Genomic DNA, 16626 nt, shown 5'->3' with positions numbered 1-16626 from the left:
AAACACAAGCCTTTGTCAAACACCCTTGAGTCAGTGAAACTGGAGTCTACGTTGAGCACCGGTGAGTCAGTGTAATGCGAGTCTTTGTCGAGCATCCACGAGTCAGTGAAAGTGGAGTCTTCGTCAAGTACCTTTGATTCAGTGAAACGCGAGTTTTTGTCGAGCACCCGTGAGTCAGTGAAAGTGGAGTCTTCATCACCTACTGTACCTGTGTTTCAGTGAAATGTGAGTCTCTGTCGAGCACCCGTGAGTCAGTGGAACTGGAGTCTTCATCGAGCACTGGTGAGTTAGTGAAAGTCAAGTCTTTGTCTTGCACGCACCAGTCAACAAAACTCGAGTTTTTGTTGAGTACTTCTGAGTCAGTGAAACTCAAGTCTCCATCAAGCCCCCATGGGTCAGTGAAACCGAGGGTTTTCTCGAGCAACCATGAGTCAGTGAAAGTGGAGTCTTCAGTACCTGTGCGTCAGTGAAACTTGAGTCTTTGTCGAATGCCCAGGAGTCAGTGAAACTCAAGTTTTCGTCAAGCACCTGTGGGTCAGTGAACCTTGAGTCTTTGTGGAGCACCCTTGCATTAGTGAAAGTCGAGTCATCGCTGAGCACCCACGATCCAGCTCGGGCAGGAAGGGGAAAGGAGAGTTGATTTGAGACTAGGACCAGATCTCACGGTAGCAGGGGTGAGTAAGTGAACAAGTTAACCGACATGAGTACCTGTGAGCCCCATTCAGTAAAAAACTCACAACTTTTGAATGACTCGCTCATGACTCCCAGATCTCCAAATGCTGCAGCCCGAACAAGACAAAAAGTTGCATTTTTCTTTAAAAAGAGTTTATTTCCTTGCTGATTTGCGTTGTCACTCTTACTCTCTTTTAATGGGTTCCTTGAGGTTCTGGCTCACGGCTGTAAAAATGTTCTTTTCTGTTTGGCATTTCTGGGATGGTGGTAGAATTCCAAAGTAATTACTCACTGTGGCAAGATGATGGAATTATGATGTATTGACAGAGGTCCAACCATCACAGTAATTTCGTGTGGCACCAAGAAAAAATGGGCTATTATTCTTGATTCCGTTTCATATGTGTTACTGTGAACATTTCCACCATGTTGGCTTTCAAACTGGGGGTTTCCTTGCATCATCATATTATGTGACCTACTTAAAAGAATACGGATCCCCCTCAAGTCATTTCAAGTATTTTAGAAAATGACTGACCTCCCCTCCCCGGGGGCCTTGCGATGCTGTGTCATCATTGTGAATGTACCCACTGCGGGACTGGAAGGGATTAGCTTCGTCTTTACCGACATCATAATGTGGGGTTTCCCAAGGACGCCCACAATTCCTGCAGGATGCAGCATCTAATCTGCAGGGGTGGAGGGATTTTCGGCTGTTTTAAAACCGGCTTTATGCCTTCCAAAAATTCATATTTTCTTCTGTTCAGGGAGCAGAGCCAGAGAGGTGGAGGAAAGATTGGAAAAAAGCGATCATCTTCTCTTTGACTCTTCTTGTATATTATTTCCAACATGGCTGCGTGTGTGTGTTGATGTGTTAGCCAGGCAGCTTGCCTCCCCGCTGTGATCCTGATTCAACATGCCCACATGAGGAAGAGAGATGATACTGGAGGAAGGCACAGGATAGGAAGAGGTGAGCTATTAAAAAATTTAACCTCTGAGAGCGGAATAGGGAAGTTAAAGGAGCGAGAGAAAGACAGACAAAGGGAATTAGTTCCTCGGGGTCTTTGAGAGAGAATAGAGCACATTCTGCCAGCGTCTGATCAGTTCTTCACCTGATTAATTTGTGACAGGAGGGATTTCTGTGCTCTGTGCTTTGAATTGCTGCTCTAATTCAAATGGTAATCTCCTTTAAGAGTATGACAGCTGGGTAAAAACACTTTTATTAGACGCTCTTCGCTGCATATACATGATGCTTTAGTGCTCTGTGTACATGAGGGCAATACTAAAATGTTATTTTACGTGGGAAACACATCCTGTTCACTTGATGCGTTTTGCTCTTATGGCAGGAAGCTGTTCAGTTGCAGGTCCAACCAAAACTTGAAATACATTCATCATATTTTGGGACTAGGCCATCTGTGCTTGCCTAAGCATTCTGCTCCAGCACAAAGACGTTCATCATCTTGTTGGTCTTTATTAGGGAAGCGTAACGGAAGGGGGCAATGTTTACACCACCAAGTGGTCATTGTAAGCATAACCGGAACTTCTTTCCTGGGTGCATTGATGTCACAGAGCCCTTAGGAACTAACACTACTTACATCAACAAGAAGAGCATAGAGAGCGCCTTATGTGTTTGCTATCGCTAATCATGGCAGACATTTTTATGTTTATTGCTTATTTAACAAACCGTGAACAGCGGCTCCTTCCTGAGCCACCACCTTATCATGGCGGAGGAGTTTGCATGTCCAAGGAGCTAAGTTGTCAGTGGCTTTCATGCCCCTGATAGGATCACCCATGACAAACAGGTCCTGGGGGAGGGACCAGACAAAGAGACAAATAGTGACTCAACAGACCCCAAAGAAGAGTAAAAATAATGCACCTAATGTTTCCTCGACCGAATGAAGGTCCCCGGGCAAGCGTCTGGTGGCCGGGCCTGCACCCATGGGGCCTGGCAGGGCATAGCCCGAAGAGGGGCCAAAGAGGTCGGGTGCAGAGTGAACTGGGTGGCGACCAAAGGCGGGAAACTTAGCAGTCTGATCCTCGGCTGCAAAAGCTAGCTCTTGGCATGTGGAATGTCACCTCTCTGGTGAGAGGAGCCAGATGAGGTGGCTTGGGCATCTGGTCAGGATACCTCCCAGACACCTCCCTGGGGAGGCGTTCAGGGCACACCTGACCGGTAGGAGGCCTCGGGGAAAACCCACAACACCTTGGAGAGACTATGTCTCTCAACTGGCCTGGGAATGCCTCGGGATCCGCTGGGAGGAGCTGGACGAAGTAGCCAGGGAGCAGGAAGTCTGGGCTTCCCTGCTTAGGCTGCTGCCCACTTGGATAAGCGGAAAAGATACATGAAGCATACATGAATACTCGCTCGTTTCAACAACAGTGTACATACTTCGGGTTTTCCCCTAGAGAGCTAAGCCCTCTGGGTAATGTAGTACTCATCGACTTTGTGAGAGTTTCCACCGCCGCCTATGGGACAAATGAGGAACAATGCCCTGAATGAACATAAATACCTGAGGCATGAATGTGAATGATGTATCCATCAGTCATCTCCAGCTGTGGTGATGTATGGTGACGTCATGGGTGGGTCTCAAACCTCATTGGGGTCATTAGGTGGGCACGATCTTTCTTTGGTGTTTTAATGATAGGCCCACGACACCTCCAAAGAACTCATCAGCAACACCTGGCATCCCAGGTGTTCCCCCCTCTGCTTTCAACCCTTCTGTGACCCTGATGTTACTTTGGGGCCCAGGAGATGTCCCGCCTCTTCACCAAGAGCCACCGACTAGCTTCCTCTGCTGCTCCTAAGAGGGCTTTCATGGCTTCCCAAGTAATTAAGCAGCCTGATGGTAGACTTGCCCACGAGGCAACCCTTGGTTCTCCATCTTCGTTTTTCGGCATTGACTGCCAGCTCGGTGTACTTGAGGGTCTTGCGTTCAAAGGCCTCCTGCACAGCATCCTCCGAGGGTGCACGAGATCTGGTCTGAGGTTTGTTGTGGCAATCTCAGATGTAAAACAGAGCCTTTGGTTCAGGTTTTCCTCCAACTTCCTGTCGTGTGCCCCTCCGAGATGTCTGATGTTGTGTGGACTTGTGTTGAACCTTCTTGGATAAACGCTCTTGCAGATGCTGACTGGAGTGGTGGAGGAGGGAGGCGGTTGCTCTTTGATCTTTGGTCCCCAGAGTAGCTGCAAGGCCCTTGAGGACATGGTTGTGTCGCCGGGGGGGGGGGGCGGCCTTGTAACAGGCTTGTCTTGTAGCCAACCAGAATGTGTTTCAGGTTGGCTGGAGATGGACAGAGGGGGCATGTTGGATCTTCTCCACACCATTGGTTGAGGTTAGAGGGAGTAGGCAAGACATAGTACGTGGCCCTTAGGATGAAGCTGATGCAAAATGCTTCCTTGCCCAACAGCTCCCTCTTTTTTTCATATTAGTAAATTTACGACCGAGTTACCATTTTATTTCTATTACTGAACAATTCAATTACTATTCTGTTGAACTTCCACGTTGGGCACCTTCTAAGCACCATCACCGTTTCAAAAGTACTGATCTGGCACCGGTGTTGGATAATATGTAAGCGATACCCAAACCTACTCAAGAACTTAATCCCGTTGCAAATCTGGGGTGGGAGTTTACATTTTGAGTTACCAAGCGACACAATCTTCAGGAATTGGAGAGTATCTGTAAAGAGGAGTGGACCAAAATCCCTGCTGAGATGGTGATGCAGTACAAAAAACGTCCGACCTCTTCGCATGCCATCAAGGTTTTTTACACCAAGTCGTTTTACTTTGGGATCAAGTCTGCAAATAACAGGCTCCTTATAAGACAGCAGAGATGTCACAAAGAATAATTCATTTTCCCGTTGTATTCCTAGACTTGAACAAACCCCGAAGGATGTGGACCAGTTTAAACAAGTGTGGTCTTTTATATATAACTCTGTTGTCTTTCTACGTCCTAGAAGCGGAAGTATTTTAATAATTGTCTGCTGGGAATAGCGAGAAATGGAAAACATTGCTGATAATGTTTTAATTACATTGAAGTCTGTCATCTCTGGAGACTTCAGCCGGCTAAGAATGACAACTTACATATTGTGTGTTGACATGGAACACAAGGCACAGTGTGTTGCCATCAGCAACAAATCAGAGAGCGTTCATACGCATGAGACTGATGAACTGTGAGTCGCACAAAATCATTTGTCACAATTTTTTTCCAGTTAACTTCCATCAAAATCCAAATAGAGGGAATACCCGGCCCATGCCACACATAGAGACATCTTCAACCTCGGAAAGCTATACTCATTTTTATCAAAGAATGAAGGAATGTCGTAGACAACGTGTAAAATGTTGCGTTTTACCTGTTAGGAGCTCACGGATCTCCACATCTGTGGTCTTCCGGAGTAGTCGGACCAGAGCCGGAATTCCTCCGCAGTTCTTAAGTGCGATCTTGTTGTCATCATTGGCCTTCCCGTAGACGAGGTTTCGCAGAGCTCCACAGGCGCTGCGGTGTACGTCAGTCATGCGGTGGTCCAGCAGGTCCACCAGGAGCTGGATGCCTCCCTGTTGCCGAATCTGAGGTCAAAAGAGGAAGGTAGGATATTCATGAAGAAGTGTAAAATGTATTACCCTGTTGAATTCGGGGTGGATTAAACCACCCAACCGGTGCTTCTCATACCACCTGACAAACAATCATTCACACTCACATTCACGCCTGTGGACAAATTCCAGTATCAGCCTCACATGCATGTTTTTGTGATGTGGAAGAATGCCGGAATGCCTGAAGAAAACCAATGCAAGCAAAGGAGAACCTGCAAACTCCCACAAAGAGATGTTCCAATGGTTGCACTACCTTTGATTTTGTGACTTCGTGTCGGAGGTTAGTGTGTAGCGTGTAACAATAGTTTATTGCCAGACTACATCCTCCGTTGCGCTCTTCTTGGTTTAGTCTGGGTTCCCCACCTGCTCGCAGTGAAAACAAAAGACAAATTGTTCCAAGACAGCTAGAATAATGGCTTAACTATTGGGTTTCCTAATCCTTTAAGCTGAGCATTAACATTTGATTACATGAAAACACCTTCACGTTTTCAACAGTGTCTTTAGTCACACCCCATTTACAGCACTTGAAAAGGAAGCACAAAAATAATGGCTTTTATTTGTCTCGGGCTATTAAGAATTACTTATTATTATTGTTCTTACTGTAGAAAGTCAAATGTCCATTAAATGCGTTACAAGCTTTAATAGGTGCCTCACATAGCTTGGGGGGAGGCCTTCTATAACAATATTAAACAATATTATGCATGCAATGTGTTCTACTTTTTCTCAGTTACATAACGATGCTTTATTCAGATGCATTACAATATGTGACAACTACGGTCAGTACCTGGTTGCCAAGTACACGGGGTGGAACTAATCTGAAGGTGCGCTTCCGGGAACATATATATATATATATATATATATAAATGGGCTTGCCTGTGAATACTGTCATTCATCCAGGTCATTGTATTCTCAAGGCATTGAATCGATCGCTGATGGACTGTTCAGGTGGTCTTGTTTAGATGTTTAGCCTCTCATCTGAGCAGGCTTCATCAGTTCATGCTCTATGACTATAATCCGATATCTATATCTAGTTTGTTTGAAAAATTGATGGACCAACGAGAGTAATAATGTGCATGATTTGTAGGACGTATGACCTGCTGTCTTGGTCAAGCACCTTTCATTCTTAAGACTAGATAGGACAGCTGTAGTCTGATATCCAGAACTGGACTAGACACCAAACTGGATTGTTCTGGTTGTCTTAGAATACATTTCGCCTCTCATCTGATCAGGCTTCATCAGTTTATGGTCAAGACCAGATAGCACAGCTCTAGTCCGATATCTACCTAGTTTTGTTTTCAAAGTTGATAGACCAATGACAGTAATGGAGTGGATACTTTTCAGTACGTATGACATGCTGTCTTGGTCAAGCATCTTTCATTCTTAAGACTAGATAGGACAGCTGTAGTCTGATATCCTGAACTGGACTAGATAGGACAGCTCTAGTCTGATATCTACTGTGTCTAGTTTTGTCGAAATGTGAGCGTAAATACAGTAATGAGTTGATACTCGTTGAGGACGAGGATGTTGAGTCCGAGTGGGCTCTATTCCGTGCCCCCATTGCTGAGGCAGCCGATCGGAGCTGCGGCTGCAAGGCGGTCGGTGCCAGTCGTGGCGGCAAGCCCCGAACCCAATGGTGGACACCAAAGGTCAGGGCTGCCGTCAAGCTGAAGAAGGAGTCCTATCGAGCATGGATGGCTTGTGGGACTCCTGAAGCAGCTGTACCGGCAGGCCAAGCGGCACGCGGCTTCGGCGGTGATCAAGGCAAAAACTCGGGTGTGGGAGGAGTTCGGTGAGGTCATGGAGCACGACTTTCGGTTGGCCTCGAAGAGGTTCTGGCAAACACCCCTATAGTCACCTTTACACTTCTATTACGCAAAATAGTAGACATAATAACAGTAAATAAGCCATTTAAGAGAATAATACTTGTGTGTGTTGCTATAAAAGTGTTCCCTAGGGGAGCTGAGTGGCGGGCAGACAGGAAGTGACGTTGGGGGCTAAGAGTTGAGTTTTAGCTTGGAGTGGCTTACAGCCGCAACAGTTGGCCATATTTTATTCGGGATTTTTGTGCCTGTTGTGAGCTACCTCTCAGCACAAAGTGAGAGCCAGGCAAAATGTGTACACAAAGAGGGTAGAAAAGTCGATCGAAACGTGAGCGATCACACATGCTGGCATCGATAGGCTTAGTCTGTGACAAGCTGTTGTAAATTGACTCCGCATTTGACCTATATCGGTCCAGGGCCAGCAAGCAACACTGCAGACACCTCACACCTCGGACACAAACTGTTCAAACGCCAAAGCAAGCAGGCACAGAGAGAGTTCCTTCCCGCAGGCTGTCACTCTGATCAACATCTGAACACATCACTGCTGACCCAAAAAATAATAATTACTTGAATGTAAATCCTGTTTTCGTTCATGTAAATACTGTCTTTTTGTATAAATGCAGATCATGTCATTATATAATTATCCATTTGCACACGTCAATGTTACTCTTGAATTGCTTTTTATTTATTTATTTATTTATTTCCTAAGTGTCTGTGTGTATGTACAGTGAGAGCTAATTAACCAAAGTCCAATTCCTTGTATGTCTAAGCATACTTGGCCAATGAAGCTGATTCTGATTCTGATCATTCAAACCTGCAATAAAAATCTGTTGTTCCGGCGGCGATCAAGTCTGGCGTTAGTGTGTCAGTAACAGTACTGACATCTAGTGACCAGTGTAGAATACTACAAATCATTCTCAATGTCTTTGAATACGTCTTCTACATGCCTGAATATTTGTATTTTACTTAATTTAACCATTTTTATGCTTGAACATGCTTCATCTAGGCAAACAATATGTAAAATTAGCTTAAATGTGGATATGTGTTGACTAATAATAGGACGTATTCAACTACAAAACAACATGATTTATTAATTAGTGTATTTTTGAAAAACCGTGATAGAGCGAAGCCGCAAAATTGGAAGTGAGGAGAGACGGCCGCATATGAATTCTTCCAGGGCAAGGTATTATATTAAAAAATGACATCACTTTGCTTCTGAGTGATATTATTCATTATTTGGATGAAAGATTAAATTCAAAGTCTGTAATTTCCTGTCTTGGACTGGAGGGGTTTACTTACATATCGGCTGATAAAAGAGATTAGTGGATTTCTAGGATTATTATAACCAAGCTTTGCACATCCAACTTTTACTCATAGGATCCCTCTTTTCTGCCGACTTGTATTGCTGTCCTTTGAATCGAGATTCTATGTCACATTTTGTCTGCTTGGGCTTGACGGTACATCACGGTAAATATCCTGGACATGCTTTGCGCTGGACTACATTTGAGGATTACAATCCAAAATCCGAAGTTATCAGTGAAACATTTCATTTCTCTGTTGGAAAAGTGGAATTGCTAACAAAAAAAGCTCTTGCAAAAGGATGAGCGACACTGTGCGAGTGTGTGCCGGATATGTGTTCTGCTTGGACATTTGTGACGATGGGGCGGGGGGGGGCCACCATTTTGACACACATTACAACTCAAAGGCACAAAGCCTGTCAGATGGAGTCTTGCCCAAATCCTCAATCTTGCGTGCACTCCCACAAACCTCTGTCATTAAGCAATTGCAGCTGGCATGCGGGCACGGATCAAGCCTCTCTAAATATAAAACACAGGAACCCTGCTGAGTGCTTGCTTGGTCTTTGGAGGACTGCTGAGTGGTTAACGACAGTCCTGTGAAAAGACAAGTTGAACGCAGCAGAAAAGAAAAGAAAAGAAAAAAAAAAGACAGCTGGCGAAGGGTTGAATACCTCAGACTTGATCTTGTTGTCTCCAAAGCAGAGGTGCTGGAGGTAGGCGGCAGCGTTTGACTGGACCGATGGGAACTGATGCTGCAACATTTGGATCACCTCCGGCAGCTCTGGATCTCTCCAACCAAACTCCCTGCAGAGACACATAGAGACAATATTTGACATGTGTGGGCATTGCTCTCTTTTGAGTGCTCATGTGTGTTAAATCTGCAACCATAATGCACCTCTGAAAGAATGAGGCAGAAATAAAATGAAGAACAGATGAAGGATGAAAAAACTGTACATAAAAAGTACTTTTATCATAAGAAGGACAACAGGCATGCAGTCTACAAGATGGGCATGAGCAGACTCTACTTCCTGAGGACGCTTAGGTCTTTCAGTGTGTTCAGCAAGCTGCTGGAGATCTTCTACCAGTGCCCTGTACTTTGCTGTCGTCTGTTGGGGGAGCAGCACCAGCAAAAATGATATAAACCGGATGGACAAACTCATGCGGAAAGCCGAACAGGTTATCGGCACTCACACCCACCCACTCCATCGGACAATAGAGGGTCGGCGGAGCTCATTCTCAAACAGACTCCTCCAGTTCCGTTCCGACAGTGAACGCTACAGGACTTCATTCATTCCACACGCCATCCAGCTCTACAGTACCCAACCTGTGCAAATCCTGTTAATGTTGTATTCTTTTTTATTTTATTGGATTTTATTCATATTGCACTGTATTTTATTTAAGAGTGTTTTCTTTTTCTTCCGCAATTAATGGGACACACATCTTCTAAAAAGTTCAACTTTTGAATATTTTCCCAAAGGTCTTGGGGATCATCAAGACGTTTTCGGTCAAAATTGAGACAAGCCTTAATGTTCTTTTTGTTCAGCAGTTTTTTTCGACTTGGGACTTTTCCGTTTTTGCCCAGTGTCTTTCTTATGGTGGAGTCATGAACTCTGACCTTAACTGAGGCAAGTGAGGCCTGTAGTTCTTTGGATGTTGTTGTGGGGTCTTTTGTGACCTCTCAGCTGAGCCGTCGCTGCGCTCTTGGGGTCATTTTGGTTGGCCGGCCACTCCTGGGAAGGTTCACCACGGCTCCATGTTTTGGCCATTTGTGGATAATGGCTCTCACTTTGGTTGGCTGGAGTCCCAAAGCTTTTGAAATGGCTTTATAACCTTTTCCACACTGATAGATGTCAGTTAATTTCAGTTAAGTTATGTTTCAACAAGGGGGCAATCACTTTTTCACACAGGGCCGGGTCTCTTTGGATTTTTTTTTCTCCTTTAATAATAAAAAGTTTCATTTAAAAACTGCATTTTGTGTTCAATTACGTTGTGATTGACTAATTTGTTTGATGATCTGAAACATGTAAGTGTGACAAACATGCAAAAATCTAAGAAATCAGGAAGGGGGCAAACACTTCTGCAAAGTCAGAGACAAAGTCCACATGAATGATGCAAGTGCGACTTTTCTTCCCTTTGCCTCATTTACTTTGGTTTCTGCATCTGCAACCGGGACAATCATGGCTATTGCCTAAAGGTATGCTTTAGGCGCACACATTCAAACACACAAACACTCATGTACACACTCGCAAAGTGCACAACCTGCACAACCTTGAAAGGGTGTGTATGTGATAGAAGAATCACAAATGATGAATGTGCGAACAATGTCGCAAGAGAGAAGGAAGCCAAAGACACATGAGAGAGTGGCGTGGAAGAAAGGGATGGAGGTTTATCAGATATTGACAAGCGTCCCAGGGAGACTTATCAATAATTGACATAGATAAAAGTACCCTCTTTCTCAGTACCAAGTGACTAAAATGGATTTGTAATACTTCTTTGTAATACTTTTGATACTCCAGCTTGTAGGAGTTTTAATATTTGATTTGAGTTTGATTTAAATGCGTCTGACATTTGAAAGATAGTTGACTCTTAAAGGGTATAAAATCAGATAAAAAGAGGCAGCTAAGAATGCACGTAATGAAGGAATGTCTATGAAACCTTCTGAACAAACTTCCAAAAAAACGCTCCATTTACATAATGTGACCTGCACATCAACCAAGCTCCAGTGACATTGTTATTGTGTGAATGCTTCTTATAAAATTCTAACCAGGTGCGTTGTTTTGTCTTATTCCGACGTCCTCTAACTCCACCTTTTTCAACCGATTCAAACCATTCCAGCATCGAGTTGTTCAGCCCATTTCGGGATAGTTTGCTGTCTATTCGGGTATTCCAAAATTCCACAACATTGCAAAATTTTTTTTTTTTTCGCTATTTCCTCTACTTCGAAGATTCCTTTCAACGTCCAGATTTCTGCCAAGCCATATCAGTTGGTTTCTGCTGTCACGTTGCTCAACCGATTCAAGCCATTCCAACATCAAACTGTTCAACACCGTCAGCACGTTCAGGCCACCTGTGTTTTCCGCATGGCAAAAATGTTCATTTTACGCTAAATCCGCTTCTCATTTCTTAGCCCTCTCACTCCTCCGTCATTTTTCAAGCGATTCAAACCATTAAAACATCAAATTCTTTCGCTCATTGGGTTATTTATATATTATATTTATATAGTTATTTATATATTCAGATATTTCAAAACATTCCCTGATTTTCCAAAAACATTTTACCCATTGAAAATGAACGGGCCATTTTTCCAGCCTTCACCATTGGCTCATTTCTCAACCAATTCCAACCATTCCACTCAATCGGGGCTTTCAACCTGACCATGTACCACGTTCCAATTTTGTAGCACTACTTCCTTTTCTTTTAAGAGTTCTTTCAACGTCTGGATTTCTCCATTCATTCCAGCTTTTCCAACATCAAACCAACATGTTCAGGACATTTTCGACGCTCTCGCCTCTCCTGCTCGTTTCTGTTTTGATGGCAATGTCTTGCCATCATTGAGTTATTATTGTTATTAACATTGTTACACCGAAGAATTGCGTTACGGGCGTAGTAACCTTGCTGGAGCTTTTTGGGAGTGTTTTTAATAGCAGCCTTTCTAGCAGGATAGGTGTGCCCCATTATGTGCATTAATTACCTGCCTCTTTTTATCTGTTCTTATATCTTTAGAACGCACAGAAAAGAGGAAGACATGCGTTCATGTCTCACATAAGAATTGTGGATGCTGGGCAAAATTCCCCAAAAAGTGCACTTTTCCTTAAAGTTTGACTTTGATGCATCTTATTCCGAATGCAGCAAGAGAGTAACGTCTCCTTGGACTCGCACACAAACACATTTGAAAACCTGAGCCACAGATATAAATGCACCAATACACCGGCAGACAAACTTTGGAATGCAGCTTGGGGCAGAGCACGCTGACATCAAGCGCCGACACACACACAAAGGAAAGCATAACCCTGCTGGCACATTGGCGCTTGTGCGCGTACACACACTTGCATTCAGATTCATCCATCAACTGCAGCACAGAGGACGTGGAATTAGATAGCTTTTGCCGCCAAATGTCATAATAGGCCAAAAGGATGAAAGAAAATCACCAAAGACTATAAATTCAAAAGCTTGTTCATCCGTGGCTGCGAATAAAAGTATCCGTGTCTGTCATGCTTACTTTTCTGCCGTCTGTTTCTAATACTCCCTTCACTGTTAGTTTTGCCACCTTACTTCACGCCCGTTCGAATGGAAACACACAGTCAGACAGCCACTACATGAACACAACCTAAACAGTGCAGCAGCACCGCCTTCTGTAAATATAATCAGACATGACATAGCCTACCCGTGCAGGTCATTGTGTGGGTTAATTGTCTAATAAGGCATCAAATGTGAGGGCTGGGGAAGCAGGCAGATGTGTTTGTGCTTGTTTGGTGTGTGTGTGTTACATTTCATTAAAAAGTAGCACCAACGGCGTCTGTGCGGATGATTGGACGATCATCCAGTGGACATTATCATTTAATTAACGTTACGCAGTCATTTGATTTTAGATTAACAAACACAGACAGCGGTGTAAAAGATGAGCATGCTGAAAATGACTCACGGGTGCTCGATGAAGACTGGAGTTTCAATGACTGACGGGTGCTCAGCGACGAATCTTACTGAGTCTTACTGAATCACGGATCCTGGACAAGAATAGAGTTTCACTGACTCACGGGTGCTCAGTTTAAAGTCACGTTTCACTGACTCACGGGTGCTGGACGAAGACTTCAGTTTCACCGTCTCACGGATGCTGGACGAAGAATCGAGTTTTTCTGACTCAAGGGTGCTCGGCAAAGAATCAAATTTTACTGAGTCACAGATCCTGGGCAAGAATTGAGTTTCACTGACGCAGACTGCTCAAAAGACTTCAAACAAAGACTTGAGGTTAATTGACTCACAGGTTCTTGACGGCCACCAGTGACTCAAGGGTGCTCGACGATCACTGGAGTTTCAATGACTGACGGGTGCTCGACAAAGATTAAATTTTCCCTGACTCACGGGTAATCGGCGTAGACATGAAGTTTATTGACTCACAGGTACTCGACGGTCACTTGTGACTCACGGGTGCTCGATGATGAGTGGAGTTTCAATGACTGAAGAGAGCTCGACAAAGACTCGTGTTTCAGTGACTCACAGGTACCGGATGAAGACTTCCGTTTCACTGTCTCACGGATGTTCGACAAAGAATTGAGTTTTACTGAGTCATGGATGCTTGGTGAAGAATCAAGTTTTACTGAGTCATGGGTCCTGGACAAGAATCGAGTTTCACTGATTCAAGGGTGCTCTGCAAAGTCTTGAGGTTCATTGACTCACAGGTACTCGGCGCACACTTGTGACTCATGGGTGCTCAACGAAGACTGGAGTTTCAATGACTGATGGATGCTTGACGAAGACTTGAGTTCCACTGCCTCACGAGTGCTCAATGAAGATTCCAGTTTCACCAAGTCACGGAGGCTCAAGAAAGACTCAAGTTTCATTGACTCACGGACACTCGACGGACACTCGTGACTCACGGGTGCTTGGCGAAGACTTCGATTTCACTGACTCACGGGTGCTCAACACAGACTCAAGTTTTGCTGACTCACAGGTGCTCGAGAAAGACTCGAGTTTCTCTGACTCACGGGTGCTCGACGTAGATGCTGTTTTCACTGACTGACGGGTGCTTGACGAAGACTCCGGTTTCACTGACTCATGGTGATTGAGGAAGACTCGAGTTTTTGTGATTCACGGGTGCTCAAGGAAGACTCGAGTTTCACAAGTGGTCGAGGAAGACTCAAGTTTCACTGACGCACGTTTGTTTGACTAGCATCTACAGCTCGGACGTTGCTGATGTGAGAGTTTCTGCGCATATGCCCTGTGACAAGTGACTTGAGTGAATCGAGTATCTGATTCACTTCATTGAGTGACTCATAAGAACTCGAGTTAGTAAAAAGAACCGGGTTTCCTCCAGACCTCCTGCTGCTTTCCTGCCTTACTGCTGTTTGCCCACACTCCTGCCTTACAAAAGCCTGGTCTTTTCATTCATTTGTCACCAGGTTGGTTTTGCAAGTACCCACTTTTTGTTTCTCCTCTGCTCTGCTTAGCCACCATAAAAGTCCACAGAGAAATGGTAATTGTCTGGAAAGATGAGTGAGTCTACCAGCTTGGGTAATTACAGAAAAAAAAGAGGGAGAGAAGCTTGAGACAAGGTCTTTTAGATTGGTGCCCTCTATTTGCGGAAACACGGTGAACAAACAATAAGTACTTGAGGGGCTGGCACACGAGCCGAGGAAGAACCAGATAAGTTATGCTGCACATCCAGATAAAAGAAGAACTGAGGGCGTCCTCACGCCAGGAAATTGCTACCGTGCTGGACTCAGGTGCGATTCCCCCACCCTCTCCTGGTCCCCCGCTGACCTGCGCTCACACTATGCATTCAAATCACGACCCGTTTGTTTGCTGCATCACTTCTGTTTTACTGCAATTTCCATGACTTTGTGAGCTGCTTCCAAAATAACACGTCTTTATTACGCTCATGAATGTAGTCACGGGTGAGGGAGCGTGTTGTGGGTTTCAACAATTAGAATGAATGAAGGGGCAAGCGATCGCTGGCAGCCAGCAAGCCCAGATAATGACTCGCCTACACAAGTATCACAAGTATTTACAACATCTGAACACAAGAACAAGGTCAAACACTACATGGATGCTTTTCCAACTACGGTCAAATTAGGTCTGGATTTTTTTTCTCGGTGAAAGTCCAACGGACTTGTAGAATTAATTTTATATGTTTTCCTTCCCCATCATGTGTAAAAACACTTTCTGATCGTGGCTGTCATGATATTTCTGCACTTTAAGTCCAATATGAGGTGGAGATGGAACATTATCCGTAGTTTTACAACATTTAATAACATTTTACACGAAGATGTACATATATTTGCGATTCAGCTCCCGCAAATTCTCTGAAAACATTTTTTTCTTCCAAAATAGGCCATTTGTTCCGCAGTAATACACATCTCCTTCCCCCTAAATTGGCAATAATTTATAGAAAAACATTTTAAGCCAGGTAAAAGGTACAGTGTACACGTTCCACTGTTAATAAAAGCTCCCACCTTTTACATGTATAAGTCTTTATGTTTTGAAATGTTTTTTTTGTAAAGCATTGAGGTTTCGCACTTTCCTCCGCGGTCCTTGAACCCACCGTAGTTGCTGTGAGACGCAAAAGTGAAACTAGTGTTAAAATGCATTTTGTAAGTGCGCAAGGCATATTGACGAGAGGCGGGGGAGGCTTCCTTCTCTCAATGTGAGGCAAACAGGAGATCAATGTTGAGGTCCCCACGTACAAAAATTAGTTTATGGTGAGTTTCCATGCCTTAATCCAGTCTTCAAAGAGTTGAAGATAGCGGCCGTTGTGACAGCGTCTCCATGACAGTCCGGTTGATATGATCTTTATTTTATGTCCAGTTCCTTGATGTCTTTCATGGCAAGTACTTTGACTTTTTCCGGTGAATATTTTGTAGTTGGTGGTCCAAGTCTGCTTCCTTCGGTCATTCATTCATTCATCAACAGTCTTGTTTTAAGTCCGTTACTCTGAATTCTCTTTTTGTCCGTCTGAGAACTTATCTCCTTCACTCGATCTGAGATTCATTTAGTCATCTCCTTCCGTGAATCTGAGATTCCCTGTTATCTCCTTCTGTTGATCTGTTATCTCCCTCTCTAATTCAAATATCTTCTTCATTGTTAGCTCCTGGAGGGTGCTAAACGATTTTGTTCTACTACCGCCTCCATCTTCTGGGACTCCTCTTCATCACTCAGACGCCATGTCATGAAGGAAAAAAGTTGAGTATCCAGACGCACTTTTTTATTAAATTAACCGATCATTAGCTGGACTAGACCCCTTAATTTCTTAATTCCTCATCATAGAAAAAAATGTTTGGACAACTATATGTGTTCAACTTTGGGGGAAAAGCAGTTCAACTTTGGGGGAACAGCGTGGGAGAAGGCCCTTTTCTGCTCCATATGCAGCAGTGCAAAAAGCAAGGTATATTAAGCCTTGCTTGGGTGACTTTGCTGCAAGAGGAATTGCACAGAACCCTCACCCCAAGGCCAAAAACACCTGTGGGATGAACTAGAATGGAGATGGCAAGGTTTAACTTCAGCAAACCCGACCTGTTCCGGTTTTGTCCATACTTGAGTTTATT

General features: G+C 44.1%; 1 protein-coding gene across 10 annotated transcripts in view; it reads right to left on the bottom strand.

Moving 5' to 3' along the window:
* ctnnd2b (catenin (cadherin-associated protein), delta 2b) overlaps positions 1-16626 on the bottom strand; it is a 181691-nt gene that overhangs the window by 33384 nt on the left and 131681 nt on the right. For all 10 annotated transcript variants that reach the window (XM_054762548.1, XM_054762565.1, XM_054762582.1 and 7 more), the window contains 2 exons: positions 9040-9172; positions 5013-5226 (listed from right to left, as the gene is read on the bottom strand). In XM_054762548.1, the coding sequence (XP_054618523.1) occupies positions 5013-5226; positions 9040-9172 (347 nt within the window). The remainder of the gene's footprint in view (positions 1-5012; positions 5227-9039; positions 9173-16626) is intronic.

This window comes from Dunckerocampus dactyliophorus, chromosome 2, assembly GCF_027744805.1.
Source record: "Dunckerocampus dactyliophorus isolate RoL2022-P2 chromosome 2, RoL_Ddac_1.1, whole genome shotgun sequence".
NCBI classification, from domain to species: Eukaryota; Metazoa; Chordata; class Actinopteri; order Syngnathiformes; family Syngnathidae; genus Dunckerocampus; species Dunckerocampus dactyliophorus.
This window is presented reverse-complemented; position numbering and strand designations above follow the sequence as displayed.